The sequence below is a fragment of the Elaeis guineensis genome, chromosome 12 (assembly GCF_000442705.2).
Source record: "Elaeis guineensis isolate ETL-2024a chromosome 12, EG11, whole genome shotgun sequence".
Taxonomy (NCBI): Eukaryota; Viridiplantae; Streptophyta; class Magnoliopsida; order Arecales; family Arecaceae; genus Elaeis; species Elaeis guineensis.
In genome coordinates, this window is record NC_026004.2 from 11392863 (window position 1) to 11411637 (window position 18775).

The 18775-nt window shown below is 40.2% G+C and overlaps 1 protein-coding gene across 2 annotated transcripts; it reads right to left on the bottom strand.

The window, feature by feature from the left end:
- Positions 1-112: 112 nt before the first annotated feature.
- LOC105055221 (protein NLP1) lies at positions 113-7412 on the bottom strand. Of its 2 annotated transcripts, none has more exons than XM_010936985.4 (6): positions 6999-7412; positions 5553-6489; positions 5111-5158; positions 4057-5029; positions 687-2148; positions 113-592 (listed from the first exon to the last, which is right to left on the bottom strand). In XM_010936985.4, exons 2-5 carry the CDS (start codon positions 6450-6452, stop codon positions 1307-1309), a joined length of 2763 nt encoding a protein of 920 aa, XP_010935287.1. In that variant the 5' UTR covers positions 6453-6489; positions 6999-7412; the 3' UTR covers positions 113-592; positions 687-1306. The 2 variants fall into 2 exon arrangements, with proteins under 2 accessions (XP_010935287.1, XP_010935286.1); XM_010936984.4 differs by having other exon boundaries at positions 6904-7412.
- Between the last annotated feature and the right edge of the window lie 11363 nt (positions 7413-18775).

The window sequence follows — 18775 nt, forward strand, 5'->3', positions numbered from 1 at the left end:
ACAGGATATCACTAGTATTCCAAAAAAAACAAAGCTGTCAAGCTATCCAAGGAGACACGTTTTGGACATTTGTATTTGACAAAATTTGTATTTCAGCTATGTGCAAAAGAAATAAAAGAGATGAAAAGATGTGCTACTTTTTAATGAGTACGGTACAAGATAATACAGGAAAATCTACTGATATTTTAAAGCTTCAGTGTACAAAAACAATACGTTCTCTATAGTGTTTCTGTATGCCTTGTACAGAGCTTCAACGGAAACAACCTTTCAAGGGTTTGTACAAAAATCCAGGATAATACAATGATTTGTCCAGAGTGGGAGATATGACTATCAAGCAATTGGCATATTACTGTGACTTCATGGGCCAAAGTTTTCTACTTATGAGTTTAATTTCGAATGTCCACTGACACCATCCTCTTCATTGTATTTAGAACACAAGTTTCTTCCTATAGCATCCTTTGATCTTTTGCTAGCCGACGTACCATACTATGCTTGCTGCCATGGCAACTACAGCTTTGGACTACGAATCTTGCTGCTGGACTAGAAACTTCAGCATGGTGATCTGTATCACATTTCTTCATCTTTAGCTTGCCTGCAATAGCACCATCAAAGTGTTAAGACCAAAGCCAAACATATTGCCCAAACAAATGCAGCACAATAAAATTATTAGTTTGTAGTGCCTACACCTTATTCAGGCTTTGAGCATCTCGTGCACACTTGATCATAATCACCTGCTTTTGCTCCATATTCTAGGATTTTATCAATTCATAAGGACCATCCTTAACCTGGAGCTGGTTCAGTTTATCAAGTTTATCTACATTACCTCATCTTATGAAGATTTGGAGACTAAATTTGACAAATTGTGCACTGCCCTGAAAACCACACTCAGAAATGTACAGCACAACTCAAAACTGTTCAAGCTTATTAGATTAATGCCTCTAATCCACAGCCAACAATGGTACTGCTGCAGGAAACAATCATGTCCAGACCAAGAGGTCTAGCCAGCAAGCTCACGCATGACCTCATTAAGAATAAAAATGAAATAATATCCTATCAGAAATATCAAATCAACCTGGATCCTTGTTATCTTTGGTTTCCTTTGCTGAATCAACCAAGCTGTGGCAGCAAGAAACTTTGTGCTTTAGATATTCATGCAATCTTTTAAATCCAACTTCTAGAGTGCTCTCTAAGCTCAACCCTTGTAACATCCCTATCACAACAACAAGAAAGTGCTCTTTTGTTCCCCTTGTTGTTCTTGTTCTTGTTGTTGTTGCAAATGATGCTGAATGGGATTGAAGCTCCTTAATCATTGTGACATTCCAACAGACTGAACAGAAATTTTTATCGTTTCAGCACCAGATGATCTGTATACATGAATGCACTCCTGGAGATCTGCATCACATGTTAGTAGGATCCACTCTGTATCATCATCCAAGTACTTGAGATTCACTGAATTTGTATCACCTATATTAAACCGCTTTGTGATCTCTTGTTTCAAATCTTGAAAACCCCACGTAGGCTGCAACCGAAGCCGAACTTTCTCTGCTTCATACATGGCTTTTACTCTAATCCAACTGCTAGTATCCTTGTGCAAAGAAGACAATGTTCCAGGAGAACAATGCTCAATTGGTGACTTATCATTTGAAGATCTTTTGATACATAAAGTCGTCTCTTGAGTTGGGAGAGACAAATCCACCTGACTATTTGTTCTCTCAGGAATACCACTTGGGGTCTCTTCCATGGAAGATTCTTGTTTGATTATAAATTCAGCAGCTTGAGTGGGCTGCTTTGCCCCACTTGAACAAGAGTGACTAGAACTAGAACATTGACTGCATGATGAGGAGGAAAGAGAAGGTGATGAAAGATGATGTCCCAATCTGGCATCTTGTTGTTGATGGGTAGATTCTGGGTGATCCTTTTGATTCACTGGGGAAAATGTGATGCTTCCTGATAAATTCCCATTTGGCCCAGAGGCCTTTGTAAATTCTTTGTATAGGGAACTGAGTTGAATGCCTTTATCAGCACCATGAACTGAGTCAATGACAACTTGCAGTTTCTTCAAAGAGTGGTCCACTTTCTTGATTTTTCGTGAAGGCCAACGAGTTATCCCATGCTGCCGGCATATTCTTTTCAGAGTAGTAGGGCACACTACAAAATAGAGAAACTCGTTTAGCATTACAAAACCAACATTAATGGAATATTTGTCATGCCGCAAAATACTTCACGTGCTTTGGTATTGCACTTGAACAAGCATGTAATATGAGTTAATATGGGGGGGGGGGGGGGGTTGACTTGAAAACCAGGCAATCATCGCCCAGAAGCACGGGGAATAGGCAAAAAAGGTCAAATCAGACAGCATGAAAGAAGCTGCAAGCATTCTTTGACAGGTTTAAGCTGAAGTTAACATTACATATAAGTGAAATTCATAAAATATGCCAGTTTTTTTACCATGAATACATATATTATTTACTTATTGAACTATAATCATGCGAAAGTATTACATGAAGATCTTTATTGCCTAGTGCATTCAAATTCTTCTTCAATTTTTTATAGAATTCACAATAGTTTGGTATTTCTAATCATATTTTGAGGTTAACTGGTTATTTAGTCAAATTCATGTAGTTACAGAGTGTGGTATTTATTTTATATGAAAAATATATTCTTTCTATAAAATATCTTTTTTCCAGTTGTTCTTTAATCTTTATAAAATACTATAATAAATAGTAAGGGCCTTTATGAATGTATTGTCATCAAAGATTATGTTTGTTGACTATCTCTCTTTTCAATTCGATGCAAAAAAAAAAAGAAAAATCATTTGAAAATTGATGCTCAACAGTCTACTACTTAAATAATAAATAAATGATCTTTCTATCGTCTTAAATACCAAAAGGGCAAAATAGCTCATCTATGGTGTGTTTAGGGTAGCTTCAGCCAGAATTGGCTGAAACCACTGAAGTTGCACCAGAACTTGGTAGTTTTGGCTAAAGAGACCAAAATGCTTCAATTGACCAAAACCTGAAACTGGAGATCAGTTTTGATCTGGTCTCAAATGAAAAACCCAATCATTTTGAAACAAATGGTTTTCAACCGAAACTTAAAACTATCATCTTTCCATTTCATCAGATTTCACTACTAAGAGAATGAATCAATAAATTTCAATTAGATCAGAATATGTTAAGCCGGTAGGCTCATTAAACTAAGCTCAAAGCCATGACTTGAATATTTGCAGTTTTTTATCAACATTATCATATTTTTCAGGTCGAAATGTTCAGGTCATTACTTTCTAGCAGTGTTTCAGAGCTCATATACCATGTTTTCAAAGTACAGATAAAGAGAAGATGCATTAACGCTCATTATTTACTGGTCAAGGAAATAGACCTGATATTGGTACATAAAACAAAGGTGGTGGGGTCACTTTAGTGGGTATAATATGGCATGTAAAATTATGCATATTATATTGACATTTGTACACTGATGTAATCTGAAAGTGGTGTAAGATTAGAAGGTCTAGAATTCTACTTGATCATTCAAAATGAGAGTTAAGAAGGAGATAGTTGGACTAATGTTTGAAATCATGGAGCAAAAACTAGCTACTTGGATGGAGTTGGTTTCAAATTTCAATGGGATGGCAACTGGAATTGATTGACATTACTGTTATTTGTCGTACTGTTATATGTCCTTAGTGTACAAGACATGCTGATCACCCTATCTGAAAATTGAGGTATTTCCTAGGGACACAGCAGAGAGGTCAAGATTCTCTGGGAACATATTTGGTCTAGGGTCAAGGCATCAAGTATTTGCAGGTATAAGAATATAAGGATTTTTTAGAAACAAATGTAGGATAATCTTCTAGTTTTCTTTTCTTTGGAGTTGAGTGTATTGACCTAAAGTTCAAGTTCCCTACTTCCAATGGCTATAAAGTTTTTCCATGATAAATGGCTTTGGTTGATTTGTAGGTGCTATATTTAGTAAAAGAAATTAAAATGGACACATGACATCATTGTTACATATAATTCACAAATTTATGTTGCATCTCCTAGAGAGGATGGTACTTACCTCCAATGCTCTTTGCTGCATCCTTCAGGCTACCAGCAAAGTACTGCCGAAGAACTTCCAAACTGACAGTCTTTTCTGTTTTTGTACGCCTCTTTTCTGTTGCTTTCCCAGAAACTGGAAAGCTACAATCACTGGTAAAAGAATCTTTATGATTGCTAACATCGTTCTGCAAATCTTGACGATGCTGCTTAAACTCTGAGAATATCTCTCCTGCAGGTAATACCACCTCTGGGTGATTACTGTGAGTTGTGACAGTAAATCCTTCAAACCAGTCCTTTTCAAGTTCCAAAAATTCACTTGTTTCTTTCTCTGAGGCCTCCACTGAAAGAACATCGTCAACATTTTGTCTGCGACCTTCTTCAGAACCAGATTTGTCATAACGAAGTTCTGAGGGAATTAATTCATTTACTTGCAACATCGCCTCATCCTCTAGCTCCTTGATTGTCATGACCCGCAAGGTCTGGCAAACCTGTTGGATAGTGTTTGACAATGAATTAAGCATCAACTTCTGCTCTTCACTGCCGATACAATCAGGTGGTAGAAAGAACTCCAATACAAAGTCAGCATTTCCACTGCGAATGCTTCGCAGGCGGATTGCCACTGCACCCTTTAGGTTGACCATCCTCGCATGGTGAGATAGGGGATATTCTGTCTTGCAGGAAGCAGTAATATCTGGCGAAAAACATGGTTCATTCGTTGTGAAAGCCTTGCCGGCTACACCTTGCCCTTTTAGCAAGTGATGCTCGGAACATGCCCTATGAAAACTCAACATAGAAGGATCATTCAAATAACAAGCAGCATCCACAGTGGATACACAATCTTTGTAGTTCTCCTTAGAATGGCGGCTTCCTGTTTTGCCTTGCTGAATGCATGCAATCCAAGTTTGGGCTAATGGCAGTTTGTGCATCTTGCAGATGGTTTTTAAGACCTCTAGAATCTCAGGTAAAGCAGCTTGGTAAGAACCACCACTTACCTGACAAAGAAGAAGTATATCCATTACTCAGGAGGACATTTGAATGGTCAATGGTTATCTTTGTGCTGTCTGCTGGCTCACCTTTAAATGGGGAACACTCAGAACTTCAGAACTCGTAAGATCAGCTGCCTGCAAAAAACAGTTCCATTCAGCAAAAACTCAGAGAAAACAGCTAACTTCATTCTGACGCTTTCATGGTTTGCCGATAACCAGATAATTAGTGAGATAATGAAACATTATTGAAATATGGAGGATGTTTTTCACAGACATGGCCCATAAGTACGTCACAGTTGTAAACTCAGTTCACTGTTTGACACTAGTTCCATAAATTTGGAAGCAAGGAGAAACTGAAAGGGTGCACTTTTGCAGCATGGAAGAAAGTCAGAAAAAGAGCAAGGATCCTAAGCATGATTTAGAAAGATTGCAGGTATCAAACATAAATCATGTGAAAGCTTAAAAATCATATCGTTCATGGTCAAATTCTATATTCTTGTGGAATTGACCGACTGAACTGGAAGCAAACCTGGAGAGCATTGCAGATGTTTTGAAGTTCAGAACTGTGGTTCATATCTTGGGTAGTCGTCACAACCTCCACGACACCCAAGCAAGACCGACCCCCATGCTCAAATACTGGAAGTGCTATCGTGCCACGAACATCGAAATACTCCGCATAACCGACGCGCAAAAACTCGGAGCTGTCAAAATACCGAACATCTGGTGTCCATTCCGGCAGCCTTCCCAGAAAGACCCGGCCGGGCAAGCCTAATGCCCGACCAGAGTTCTCTTCGGCTGAGAATTCATAGTTCGTCGAGATCTCCCTATAATTCACAAGCTTCTCACAATTGGGATCAACTAAGAATGGTTGGCCATAAGTTGTAAGCACCAGTTGGTCTCCTCTCTTCATAGGCACCCATAGCTGAACAAGGACATTACCTTCTCTGTGGGTCTCCTTGATGTAACTAAGTGCATGCATGAATCTATCTTTCACTGAAGAGATCGAACTGCTCGGCCGGATCCACCAATTAGTGCCCGGTTCAGGGCTTGGATTGATTGTGCTCAATTCACCTGATTGAACTGAATACATGATTCGGCCGATGGTGCTTGAATTAAGGGAATGTGTTCTATCAATATTTCCTACTTGGCTTTCATCTGAAGGTGGATTTGTAGAGATAACAGACCTATCCGTGTCATCTAGATTATCGCTTTCTGGCAGGACTCGAGTAGAATTACCATTGCTGACCTCAAAAAGAGGCGAAAAGCTTAAAGAATCAAAGGGACTCATGGAGTTTGGGGTGTTGGATTGCAAGACATCAGAGGAATTGGGGAATTCCAGCCATCCCTCTCCTGAGAGCAACCGATCCAAGAGATCCAAGTTGGCAGCACCATCCGAGAGAGTGCGGCTCGGGGAGCTATTGGCTTCCATTGCTCAACTTCTTTAGGTTCCCATCATACAATTCCCACTGCAGATCAATTGCAGAAATTCCATCACACAGAATCCAGAAAAGATATGTAATCATAACTATAAAAGAAAAAAAAAAAAAAGGCAAAGATGGAAAGTGATGCTGTGTGAAGGGTGTTGGGAATTAAAGCAGAAAGGAGAACAGGAAGGATTCATATGCCCAAATTAGCAGCACCCTAGAAAAACCTTTTTGCCTGTCAAACCAGCAGTAACATCAACAAGAATCTTAAAATAGAAATAAATGACAACAACATGAACTTTGGATCATAGGCCCCTACAAAAGAATCTTAATCAATAGAAAGGTCTTTTGAAAAAAAAAAAAAAAAAAAATTAGGAGCCACCAAGACAGAAAAACTCAGCATATTAGAGATGAAAACATAAGGAAAGAGCTTTCAACCATGGAGCTTTTTCATACCCTTTCAGGAAATAATTCCAAGATGAGGATTTTCTACCAGATACAAATCATTTTAAGGGCCGCAAAGAACCGAATAGAAAAGAAAGAAAACTCACTATCTATATATATATAGTTTTTCCAGTTATCAGATGGTTCCTCTCTCTGTTTCTTCAGATATCCACCAAAAAAAAAAAGGAGAAAACTCCAGCTATTGACAGGTCTTGTGCTGCCTTGGAACTCCCTATCCTATCCCAAAAGCATCTACACTGGATCCTGATGGCAGATAATGGATTGCAACTGTTGCTATGCTGTTATCATCTCTCTGGCCTTGTGTGCCTTCGAATGATAGAATCTCCCACCCTTCCTTCTGAGGACCCCACCACCCCTGGAGTCTCCAACCATCCCCATTCGCAAGTTGCTTAACCAAAGTCAACTTCACACAAGGCTTTTGAAAGCTCGACAGAATACAGGTGGTAGGAGGCAAAGCAGGAAACTTAGATGGCTGGTGTCATCAGGACAATGATGTGTACTTGCTCTTTGAGGAAGCCAAGGGCAGGGGGATATATGCATGTAGAGATTCTGGATGGGGATCATTGGAGATCCTCAATGGAACAGTACCCACACCACAACAATGGTTTGGTTGACCAGCCATCTGGAACCAGATCTTGATGAATTTTTCACAGGGTTTAAAAAAAATGATGATGTATAAGATGCTTTTTTTGGGTGCTTCATTGCACGAGTAGAAGGCAGCTCAACCTGCTCTAAGCTATTAAATTACTTCACTTTCTTTAACAGATTATTTTTGTTTTTATTAAACTTCTTGTGGCATGGTGAGGCAAAACCTCATTATTTAACATATAAGAGTTATGTTAGAGCTAGAAACCAAGCTTAGCTACTCAAACAAGTTTGCATTTGATAAATCCTCCCTTATAAATATTATGATGATGCTGTAAGACGTGGAAATCAGCCTGGCAATTGAGTTAAAAAGTTAGGTGCTAATTAAGTCAATGCAATTAGAGACCTAGTTGTAGTTTTGACATGTACAGCTGTGAGCCATTGTCTTATGTCATTAGCCTAACACAATTGTCATTATCATAGTGCAATATCACTCTGGTAGAAGCTGCCATAGCATAATTAAAAATGAAAAGAAAAAAAAATGAATCGAAAGAAACTTGTTTGACATAAATCCCTGACTCAGCTATTGAAAAAACTACAGATTAATGGTTAAGAAACCCACTTGTGAGTGCGACATCTTCTTAAAGAAAGGTGGAGTACAATGGAATCTGAGTGGGATTGAATCTGGCATTGCTTATAAAAAATAAACTTCATCGTCCACCTCTCTTTGTTTTATATTTCTGTCGCTACCGTTCGCGCACTTCCAATAATTTCCAGCTACTTATCCTCAGTTCTTTGTTGATCCCTTCAGAAGTTCAGTTTTGTTCCGAAATTGAGAGAAGTATTTGACTTGTGAAGGGAGATTATGCTGAACATATGGGCAAATGGAAAGCGTGGTAATTGGTGATTGTATCGTATCTTTTTTGGTGTTAGATTCCATCTCTAAACTTTTTCTTTTGTTTCTTTTTTTTTCCAAAACGACAAGATCCATCTGATATATATTACTAGATTGCACTCCTCTACTGATTTGTCGAGGTTGAATTATACCTATTGTTGCAGCCAACTCCCCATCGCCTATCGTCGGAAACGAACATCTGCAAAACAATATTCGCACTGATCGGATTTGTATTTGATGGGGATCCTCCGATGCTTAAGTTAGACAGAGAAGTTGGTGAACAGTAGATGTCAATATTCAAAATAGCAGAGTTTTGATCAGAAATAGCTTACCAGCCCTGTTTTTCTTATCCCCTTTTATAGACAAGGTTCTTATAATCGTCGAATGTGGTCCCATATTTTATGACACTAAATCATCGGACAATAATCACGTAGTGGGTCATTAATTTATCAATTATGGTGCCGTGATGTGCGATCAATAACCGTTCGTGATGGTTAAAGCATATTGAGTAGATTAGTCGACTGTATGTCGGTAGTAGGCACGGTCGTCAGTTGGTGATTCTGCTATATCGTCAGTCATCGGTCATAAGTCGGTGACATTTGTTCAATCGGTTGATGAAGAGTCGGAGTCGTCAGTTCGATCGATGCTCCGTTGAAGTTGTGCATTCGGTCGGTCGGCTATTATCGAGTTGGATTCGATCAGTCAGAGTCATACGTTCGGTCGGTCGGCTATTGTCGAGTCGAGGTCGTGGAGATCAAATTTGGGATCGATAGGTTTACCCCAATAGTTGCCCCCCACTCTCAAGTCTAAAGTGATCCAATATGTAAATTGTCATGTGGTTTATCACATTAGATGAAGAAAGTTCTATCACATTGAGCTCCGATTTTGACGTCGTTTCCTCCGAGATACGGGTGATTGGTTATTCTGTCATATTGGCAGGTACAGTCATTAGTTACACTGATCGGACGATTCGATATCAGTTGTTAGTGTTAGGCATCGTTTCAAAAAGTCGATTCGGCATCAAATGATATGATTCTGACAAGTAGATCTGTTCCACGTGTCCGGATGTTATTGGGTCAGAATTATTTACGTGGATAGGGGGACGTAGTTTAATCTGGAACAGGTGCGTCGAACCGTCCGATCAATGATCGGTCCAGATATCACCACATGTCATCATTTGGTGGATCTTCGATTTGACCGCTTTTATCATGATCGTTAAGGGATCATATATATATAGGGTCGCTCTCAGTCAAATTTTTACTTTTTACTGTCTTTGATGGTGCTAGGACTCTGCCGAGTTGTTGCTCCAACACCCAAGGTTATCGCTCCCAGCTTTCAGATCAACTTTGCCTTTCTTTCGAGTCCTTTCTTCTTTCTTCTAAAGTCTTCTGTCTTCTTTAGAGTAATTCTCATGGCTAGGACTTCTCCTTCTCGAGAAGATCGGTTGAAGAATCCGACTGATGAGTCCCAATCAAGTCCAGATGTGGAGTCCTCTTCACTTTCAAAATCAAATGTCGAATGGCTCCGGGAGTAGTTTTGTATCCCGGAGCAGTTTCAACTTTTCGCCTCTGGAGTTGATAGTCGGGTGAATAAGCTGTCATTATGTGCTTCATATCCTCCTCTAATCCATGCAACCAAGGATGCTAATGAAGGTGGACAAAAATTTGAAGCCCTCTTTATTTCCGTACGAGTGGGTCAGGCTGTTGATGTGGTCGGCCAAGCGAGATGGTCGGAGAGTTATGTCCAGATCTCGACTTAAGCAGCATCGTCCCTTCAAGATCGGAAGATGGAGTTGCTGAAGAAAAAATCGCTTCGATTCAAGAAGAAGCACCGATTGAGCCCGAAATTATTCAAGTCGGGGCTACTACACCCGAACAAAAGAATGATGATGAAGCTTAGTCGGTATATTTTGCTTTCTCTTTTTGTAATCTTACACTTATAGTCGGACTTCGGTCCAATTTTATAACTCTTTTTGATAATGAATGAAAGCATCTTCTTTCAAATTTTGTCTCTTATTTTGCTTGTTGATAATGCCTGCAATGTCTGCGATGTAGAATAATCACTGAACATTAATCGGTTGTCCGATCATTCGATAGGACTTGTAGAATATCCATTGATCGCATAATCATTTTGACGTACTTAACAAAATTAGGATAACGATTGTAGGTCGAATATCCCATGCCCGACGTTTGATCAGGCTTGTACGTCAAATTATCTGATAATCGATGGCAAGCCGAATAGCTTTCGACTGGTCGTAGCCTAGTCGGTATAATTTCAATCCGACCTTGATTATTTTGGTATTTTTCGTTTCGCTTAGTTGGGACTAAGTCGGCATATTAGTTTTTCGACTATAATTAGCTTTTGCAATGGAAAGCTGACATTGAGAATTGAAATATAGTTGGCAATTCGATTTTTGTAGCAAAGCCTGTAGTCGATGTCGGTTATTGCAGGAGAACCAAGATACAGTTATCACTGAAGCAGTTAATTCTTTGTGTCTAAGTACAGAAAACAACTCAACTTTGAAACTGAAAGCTGATATTCAGTTGGTAGTTGATAAAACTTGTCAAAGACTTATGATTCTAAAATTCTAATTGTATTTCAAATAATGCACATATCGATGACTTTATTGATAATACATCTTCAAATTGTCAGCATTCCACGTTCGGAGAATCGTCGACTCTTCGAGAGTTTCCAGCCGATATGCGTCCGGTCTAAGAGTCTCAGATGTTCTGTAAGATCCTTCCCAGTTCAGAGATAGTTTTTCTTGATCCAAAGGCTTTGATACTTCTACTTTTCTTAAGACCAAATCTCCTGACCGAAAGACCTTCGGCTTGACTCTTGCATTATAATACCGGGCTATCCTTTGCCGATATGCAGCCATCCGAATTTGAACTTGTTGTCAGAGTTCTAGAAAGAGATCTAGATCGGCTCTCTGACATTCAGAGTTGCTCGATTCACAGTATTATTCGACTCTTATTGGTGGCAATCCGATCTCGAGCGTAATCCGATCTCGAGTGGTATCATTGTTTCTATTCTATAAGCTAAATTGAAGGGGGATTCCTATATCGGTATATGGAGAGTTTCCGATACACCCATAAGATCGGATGTAGCTCTTCTACCTAGAGGCCTTTAGCTTCATTCAGTCGGATCTTCAGTCCGTATAAGATTGTTCGGTTGGTTACTTTCACTTCATCATTTGACTGTGGATGGCCGACCGAAGTGAGTTTGTGCGTGATATGAAATTTTATACAAAACTCTGAAATTTTGATTGTTAAATTATCGACCATTGTCGGTGATGATGGTGTGTGGCAAACCAAATCTGTAAATGATGAATTTCTGGATGAAGTCTTCTATCTTGCTTTCGGTGATTTGTGCTAGAGGTTCGGCTTTTATCCATTTGGTAAAGTAGTCGATGACGATCACTATGAATTTTCTCTGACCAGATGTCGGAGAAAAAGGATCAAATATGTCAATCTTCCATTGTACGAAGGGCCATGGTGCTACAATTGATATCAGCTAACTAGTCGGCTGATGTTGTATATTCACATACTTTTGACATGGTTCACATCTTCGGATGAGTTCAACTGTATTTTTTTCATAGTAGGCCAATAATATTCTTGTCGCAAGACTTTATAAGCTGAAGACTTGCCCCCCAAGTGATTTTCGTAAATCCCTTCGTGTACTTCTCTAAGTGCATAGTCGGCATCTGTAGGTCCCAAACACTTCAGCAAGGGGAGAGAGAAGGACCTTTTGTATAGATGACTACTTATCATCACATATTGAGAGGTTGTCCATTGGAGTTGTTTAGCCTATGAGAAATCCACAGGAAGGATCCCATCAGTCAAAAATTGGACGATCAGATCCATCTAGCTCGATTCGATAGTAAGCTATAATACTTCCTCAACTTTGTCAATGCTCGACTACTTGAGATATTTGACAAATGTTCGACCCAGTGAGTTGAAAGCAGTAGTAGCCAGTCGTAAAAGTATGTCGGCTCGAACATTCTCATGAAAGATCTTGAAGTGTTTCAAGCTCGCCATAACATCTTTCACCTTTTGAAGGTACTTCATCATAGTAGGATCTTAGGCTTCAAATTCATCCTTGACTTGTCCAGCAATCAGTTGTGAGTCGGTGAAGACCTTCAAACTGTCGATCTCGAGCTCTTTGGTTATCTTCAAGTTGGCCAAAAATGCTTCATATTCGGTTTGGTTATTTGAGACTTTACAATTGAATCGAAGGACGTATCCGGTGACTACCCCTTCGAAATTTATGAGTATAAGGCCAGCTCCACTACTCTGTGCATTAGATGCTCCGTCAATGTGCAGCACCCAGGTCGACCCTAGGTCGAGGTAGGGAGTCGTATCCTCTTTTATTGTGTTGCCATCTGTGTCTTCTGGCTTATTGTCGGATATGGTACATTCGACAAAGAAATCAGCTAGAACTTATGCCTTCATGGACGGTCATAGGCAATATTGAATGTCAAATTCACCAAGCTTTACTGTCTACTTTGCCATTCGACCTGACGTGTCAGGCCGATGTAAGATCATCTTTAGTGGCTGATTTGTCAAAACTATAATTTGATGGGCTTAGAAGTATGGACAAAGTCGTTGTGCTGATATAATCAGAACGTAGATCATTTTCTCTTCCCTTGAGTATCGAACTTCTGCATTGTGAAGCACTTTGTTGGTGAGTAGATTGGTCGATGAATTTGGTTCTCATCCTCTTGGATGAGCATCGAACTAACTGCTTCTGCTGAAGTTATCAAGTAGAGATACAATGTCTCTCTGACCCTTGGTTTTGTAAGCAAAGGTGGAGAAGCCAAGTATTGTCGGCATTCATCCAACCATAAGAAATCCTTCGTCTGTCGCAAAATTTTGAAGAATGGCAAGCATCTCTCGACTGACTTAGAAATAAATCGACTGAGCACGGCAATTCTTCCATTGAGTTGCTGTATCTCTTTCTTTGAACTCGGATGCTTTATATCGATGATGGCTTTGATCTTTTCGAGATTAGCCTCGATCCCTCGTTGTGAAACAAAAAATTCAAAAAAATTTCGGAGGTTATTCCAAATGCACATTTGATTGGGTTTAATTTTATCTGATGCCATCGAAATGTGCTAAAAACTTCCTCCAGGTCCCGAATATGATCTGAAGTTTGGAGACTCTTCACCAACATGTCGTCCACATATACTTTCATGTTTCGTCCGATCTGCATCTTGAAGATCTTGTTGACAAGTCATTGATAGGTAGTGCCAGTATTTTTCAGACCGAAAGACATTACTTTGTAGTAGTATATGCCTTTGTCGGTCACAAAAGCCATGTGCTTCTTATCTTCTGGTGCCATACAGATTTGGTTATATCCGGCAAAGGCATCCATAAAACTCAGAAGTTGGTGGCCGAAAGTCATATTGATCAATTGGTCAATCTTTGACAAAGAAAAGCTGTCTTTCGGATAGGCTACATTCAGATTAGTATAGTCGATGCAGATCCTTCACTTCCCATTAGCTTTTCTCACTATTATCATATTGGCAAGCCAGTCGGGATATATAGCTTCTCTGATGAAGCCTGCTACAAGGAGTTTGCCGTCTTCTTCATCAATAACCTTTTGTCTTTCAGGAGCAAAATGTTGTTTCTTCTATCTCACTGGCTTAATATTTGGGTTGATGTTAAATCGGTGAGTTTTTATTTTTGAAAAAATTTCGGATATATCAGTGGCTGACCAAGCAAAAATATCGGCATTGGTCCTGAGCAATTTTATTAGTTGTTGCCGCTCTGAGTCAGACAATTGTGATCCGATTTGGACTATTTTCTCAGGATCTTTTTCTTTTAATGGGATGGAAATCAGTGGTTCAGTCGGTTCACCCCTCTCTTGATTTTCTCTTTGGTCCAATTTGTCAACAAGCAAAGAGTCTTCAGGTTTATTATTTTGAGTGGAGATAAAGAAGCAACGTCGGACGAGTTGTTGATCTCTATGTATTTCTCCGACTCCATATCTTGTTGGGAATCGAACTAATAGATGGTATGTCGAAATCACTGCTTTCAGGGTGTTAAGCCCGGATCGTCTGAGTATGGCATTATAAGCCGAATGTATCCGAACTATCGTGAACGTTATGAAAATAGTGCTCTGTTGTGGTTCGATCCCAATGGTTAAGGAGAGAGAGATTTCTCCTTCCACTGTGACAGCATCTCTTATGAAGCCAACCAATGGTGTTGAGACTCTTCTGAGTCGGTATTCAACAATTGCATTCGGGAGAAAGTCGAATAAAATAAAATATCAGTCGAGCTTTCATTATCTACAAAGATTTTTTTTTACATCATAGTTTGCTATTGTTGTTGAAACCACAACAACATCATCATAGGGAGTCTGAATTTTTTGAATATCTTCTTTCAAAAAAGTTATTACATTGTCGAGTTATCGTTGCTTTGCCGACTCATCTTCGAAAGTTGCCCCCTATCCAGTCATCCGGAGATCATGTTGATCACCCTTGCGGTCGGTTGATTATTTACAACCTCTCTAGTTTGCAGTTGAGATCGTCGATCAGCAGGAGGTTGAGTCGGTGGATCTCTCTGTTATTTGTCGAGGTAGACTCATCGAATCAGGACTTCTATCTCATCCCTGAGCTTAATATATTGTTCAGTATCGTGATCGTGATCATGATGGAACCGACAATATTTTTTTGATCGCGGTTCCTCGGCAACGCCTTCATTGGTGGGGGGTGTCGTAGATATTTCACTCCTTCGATCTCCATGAGGATCTGCGTATGAGGAGCGAAAATAGGAGTATAAGAGTTATATCTACCATAACTCGATCTTGGACTCTGTTGTCGGGGTGAAGCCCGCTTATTGGATGGTGGCCGACTTGATTCGGCTGGAGCTCCTTCCTTCTTTTGCTTCTTCTTCTGACTTTTGGCTTCTGTCTGGTGCCGGTCAGAAGCTCCTTCATCTGCGTGCACGTATTTGTATGCGTGTTTCAGAAGTACAGCATAAGTTCGAGGAAGAGTTTTGTCCAAAGAATATATAAATCGAGATCCTCTCAGACCTCTTTTCATGGCCGACATAGCTATATTTTCATTGAGGTCTTTGACCTCAAACGTGGCCGTATTAAAGCAAGCTACAAAATCCTGAAGTGTTTTAGTCTCTTCTTGTTTAATCGAGAAGAGACTATCAGAAGTGCATGATGGCCTTCGACTGATGCTGAAGTGAGCTATGAAAAAATGTTCTAACTGTCTGAAAGAATATATGCTTTCCAACTGAAGCCCGGAGTATCAGGCTCGAGCAACTTTCTGAAGAGTTGCCGGAAAGCCGATGCATAAGAGGACGTCGGTGGCCCCCTGAATTATCATGAGAGATTTGTAGCTCTCAAGGTGGTCGATCAGGTCGGTGGATCCATCGTACGGCTCCACTTGATGTATCTTGAACCGAGATGGGATCGGTTGGTCCAAGATGTGTCGAGAAAGCGGTTGGACGGTGTGGAAGTCGTAGTCATTGGAGGACTTCCGACCTTCTACTTGAAGTTGAGCAAGTTGACGATTGATTTCTTGAAATTTACGTTCGTAATCATCAAGTCACCGTTGGAAAACTCCGAGGGTGGAAGCCCCCGATGAGTTAGAGGGGGAAGCGAACGGTGTTCACGGTCGCTTTCCCTTCCTTACTCGATCCAACTAAGAAGGAGAGGGACACTGTGAATGGTGGGTGGCGTGTCGAGAGTGTCACGAGTGCCACTGCTCGTCTCGATGAGAGAGCTGAGATGGTCGCTCTGGTGAAGAAAATTGTGATCGTCGTGGATGACGGTGGCTGTGCCTGGATGGCACCGATTGCGCCATCAGTTGCTTCGCCGGTGGCTGTGGTGGCTGAGTCTATTGTTGCTGGAGGTTTTTGACCGCCTTCATAAGAACAGTCGTTTGCTATATGAGTGCAGTGATCTAGACGTCCGTGGTGACCACTGGAAGTGAGGAACTAGGCTCTGCTACTAGAGGAGGGGGAGGAACCTCCTTCCAGTGGAAAGAGTATCTCGTCGATCTGGTTGCAGTCGAATGTAAAGCTCTAATTTTCGTCATAGTGAATATTGTCTCTCTTCTCTCCTTCCTGGTGTGCCAATCTGTTACGACTAACTCCCCGTCGTCTGTTGTCGGGAACGAACACCTGCAAGATAATATCCGCATTGACCGGATTTGTGTCCGACGGAGACCCTCCGATGCTTAAGTTAGAGAGAAAAGTTGGTGAACAGTAGATGTCAATATTCAGAGTAGCAAAGTTTTGGCCAGAAGTGGCTTACCAGTCCTGTTTTTCTTACCCCCTTTTATAGACAAGGTTCTTGTAACCGTCGGATATGGTTCCGTATTTTATGACGCTAAATCATCGAGCCATAATCACGTAGTGGGTCATTAATTTCTCAATTATGACACCATGATGTGCGGCCGGTAACCGTTCATGATGGTTAAGGTATATCGAGCAGATTAGTCGATTGTATGTCGGTAGTAGATACGATCGTCAGTTGATGATTCTACTATATCATCGGTCACCGGCTATAAGTCGGTGATATTTGTTCAATCGGTTGATGAAGAGTCGGAGTCGTCAGTTCGACTGATGCTCTGTTGAAGTTGTGCATTTAGTCGGTCGGCTATTGCTGAGTCGGAGTCATATGTTCGGTCGGTCAGTTATTATCGAGTCGAGGTCGTGGAGACCAAAGTCAGGGTCGATGGGTCTATCCCAACACCTATATTTCTCTTATCCTCAAGAAGAATGAGTGTACATCTGTTAAAGACTTTCGGCCAATCAGTTTTGAGAATTGTATGATTAAGATACTTTCCAAGGCTTTATCCTTCCATCTTAATAGAAGATGGGTGAGTTGATTTCGAACACACAAACAGCCTTTGTCAAGGGCCGAATTATCTTTGAGAGTTTTATAATAGCCTCAAAAGTCATCTCTTATTGCAAATGCTCTAAATCACAGGGAGTTCCATGTAAACCCGACTTCGAGAAGGCATTCGACTGTATCTCATGGAAATTTTTGTTGAGACTGCTTGACAAAAGAGGGTTCAACAAAAGATGAATATGCTGAATGTCTTCATTGCTTCAATCCGCGAGCTCAGCACTTATCGTTAACAACTTAGTCGGACACTGGTTCCATAATAGGCAAGGACTAAAGTAAGGTAATCCTCTATCGCCATTGCTTTTTATCCTAGTTGTAGATACCCCCAGCAGAATAATTAAAAATACTGGCAATAAAGGATTGATATCTGGAATTGGTCCCTATGACATCACTGGGCATATTCAATGCCTCCAGTTTGCTGATGACACATCGTTATTTTGCCAAGTGAACAAAGACAACATCAATGCAATCAAATTCATCTTGTATGCTCATGAACTTTTAACGGGCTTGAAGATCAACTTCTGCAAGTCTCTGCTTATTGGATTGGGAATCAGTGAAGATCAAATCTCTTCTCTTTCTAGCGTTTTAGGTTGTCAGGTGGCGAAGTTACCCATACAGTACCTGGGTATGCCTCTTCATCACTCGGTACTTCATCAGGGAGATTGGATTTTTCTTCTGGAAAAGATTTCAAAGAAAATGGGTGGATGGAAGAGGAGGTGTTTCACAACAGCCGGACGTCTTATGTTAATCAAATGTGTTCTCAAAGCTATTCCAATCTATTGGATGTCCGTTCTACAGCTTTCAGTTTCAATAGTGAAGAATCTTCCCTCTTGATTCTTTGTCTTTGTTTATTTATGCCTGCAATGTGTTTGGTGAATTGTCTCAAAGAAATTAGATATTAGATCACAAGCCTAGATCGATCCTATCCGGTGCGTCTTGTTTCAATAGAAGAAAATCAACATAACATGTCGAGATTTCTTATGGGATGATCAGCAACTAGGTAGCAATTGGCACATGATATGTAGGCCAAAGAGGTATGGGGGACTTGGTATCACAAATCTAACCAACTTAAATCAAATCCTTTTAATGGTGGTGGAAATTTTATCATGAGCAACAAAAATCTTGATGTACATTGATTAGAGTCCTCTACTATACAAAGAAGCTTCCATCCAATCCAAATTGTTGTTCGAGGAACATCGCTTCTCCTTTCTGGAAAGGGATTCTTAAGATATTCAATCTCTTCAAATAATGGTTTCACTTAACCATAGGGAATGGACAGCAAGCATTATTTTGGCAAGATATTTGGAATGGTGAAAAAACGTTCAGTTCATCCTTTCCACTTTTATTTCCACTCGCCAGAAACAAATCATGTAGTGTTGCAGAATTTCTTGCCAACATGATTGGCTGTCAAGTTTCAGAACTCCATTAAGTCATCGGGCAGCATTGAAATTTCAAGAATTATCATCAATTCTTAGGACAGTCAGTCTAACAGATAGTTTGGATACATTTTCT

Bases quoted from the DNA above. Each gene is read 5' to 3' on its own strand.
- LOC105055221 (XM_010936985.4), bottom strand. From the start codon at position 6,452: ATGGAAGCCAATAGCTCCCCGAGCCGCACTCTCTCGGATGGTGCTGCC. The intron at 5,159-5,552 runs GTTTGCTTCCAG...TGTTTTTTGCAG, and splicing joins ACATCTGCAATGCTCTCCAG to GCAGCTGATCTTACGAGTTC. The intron at 2,149-4,056 runs GTAAGTACCATC...TCTATTTTGTAG, and splicing joins TGCAGCAAAGAGCATTGGAG to TGTGCCCTACTACTCTGAAA.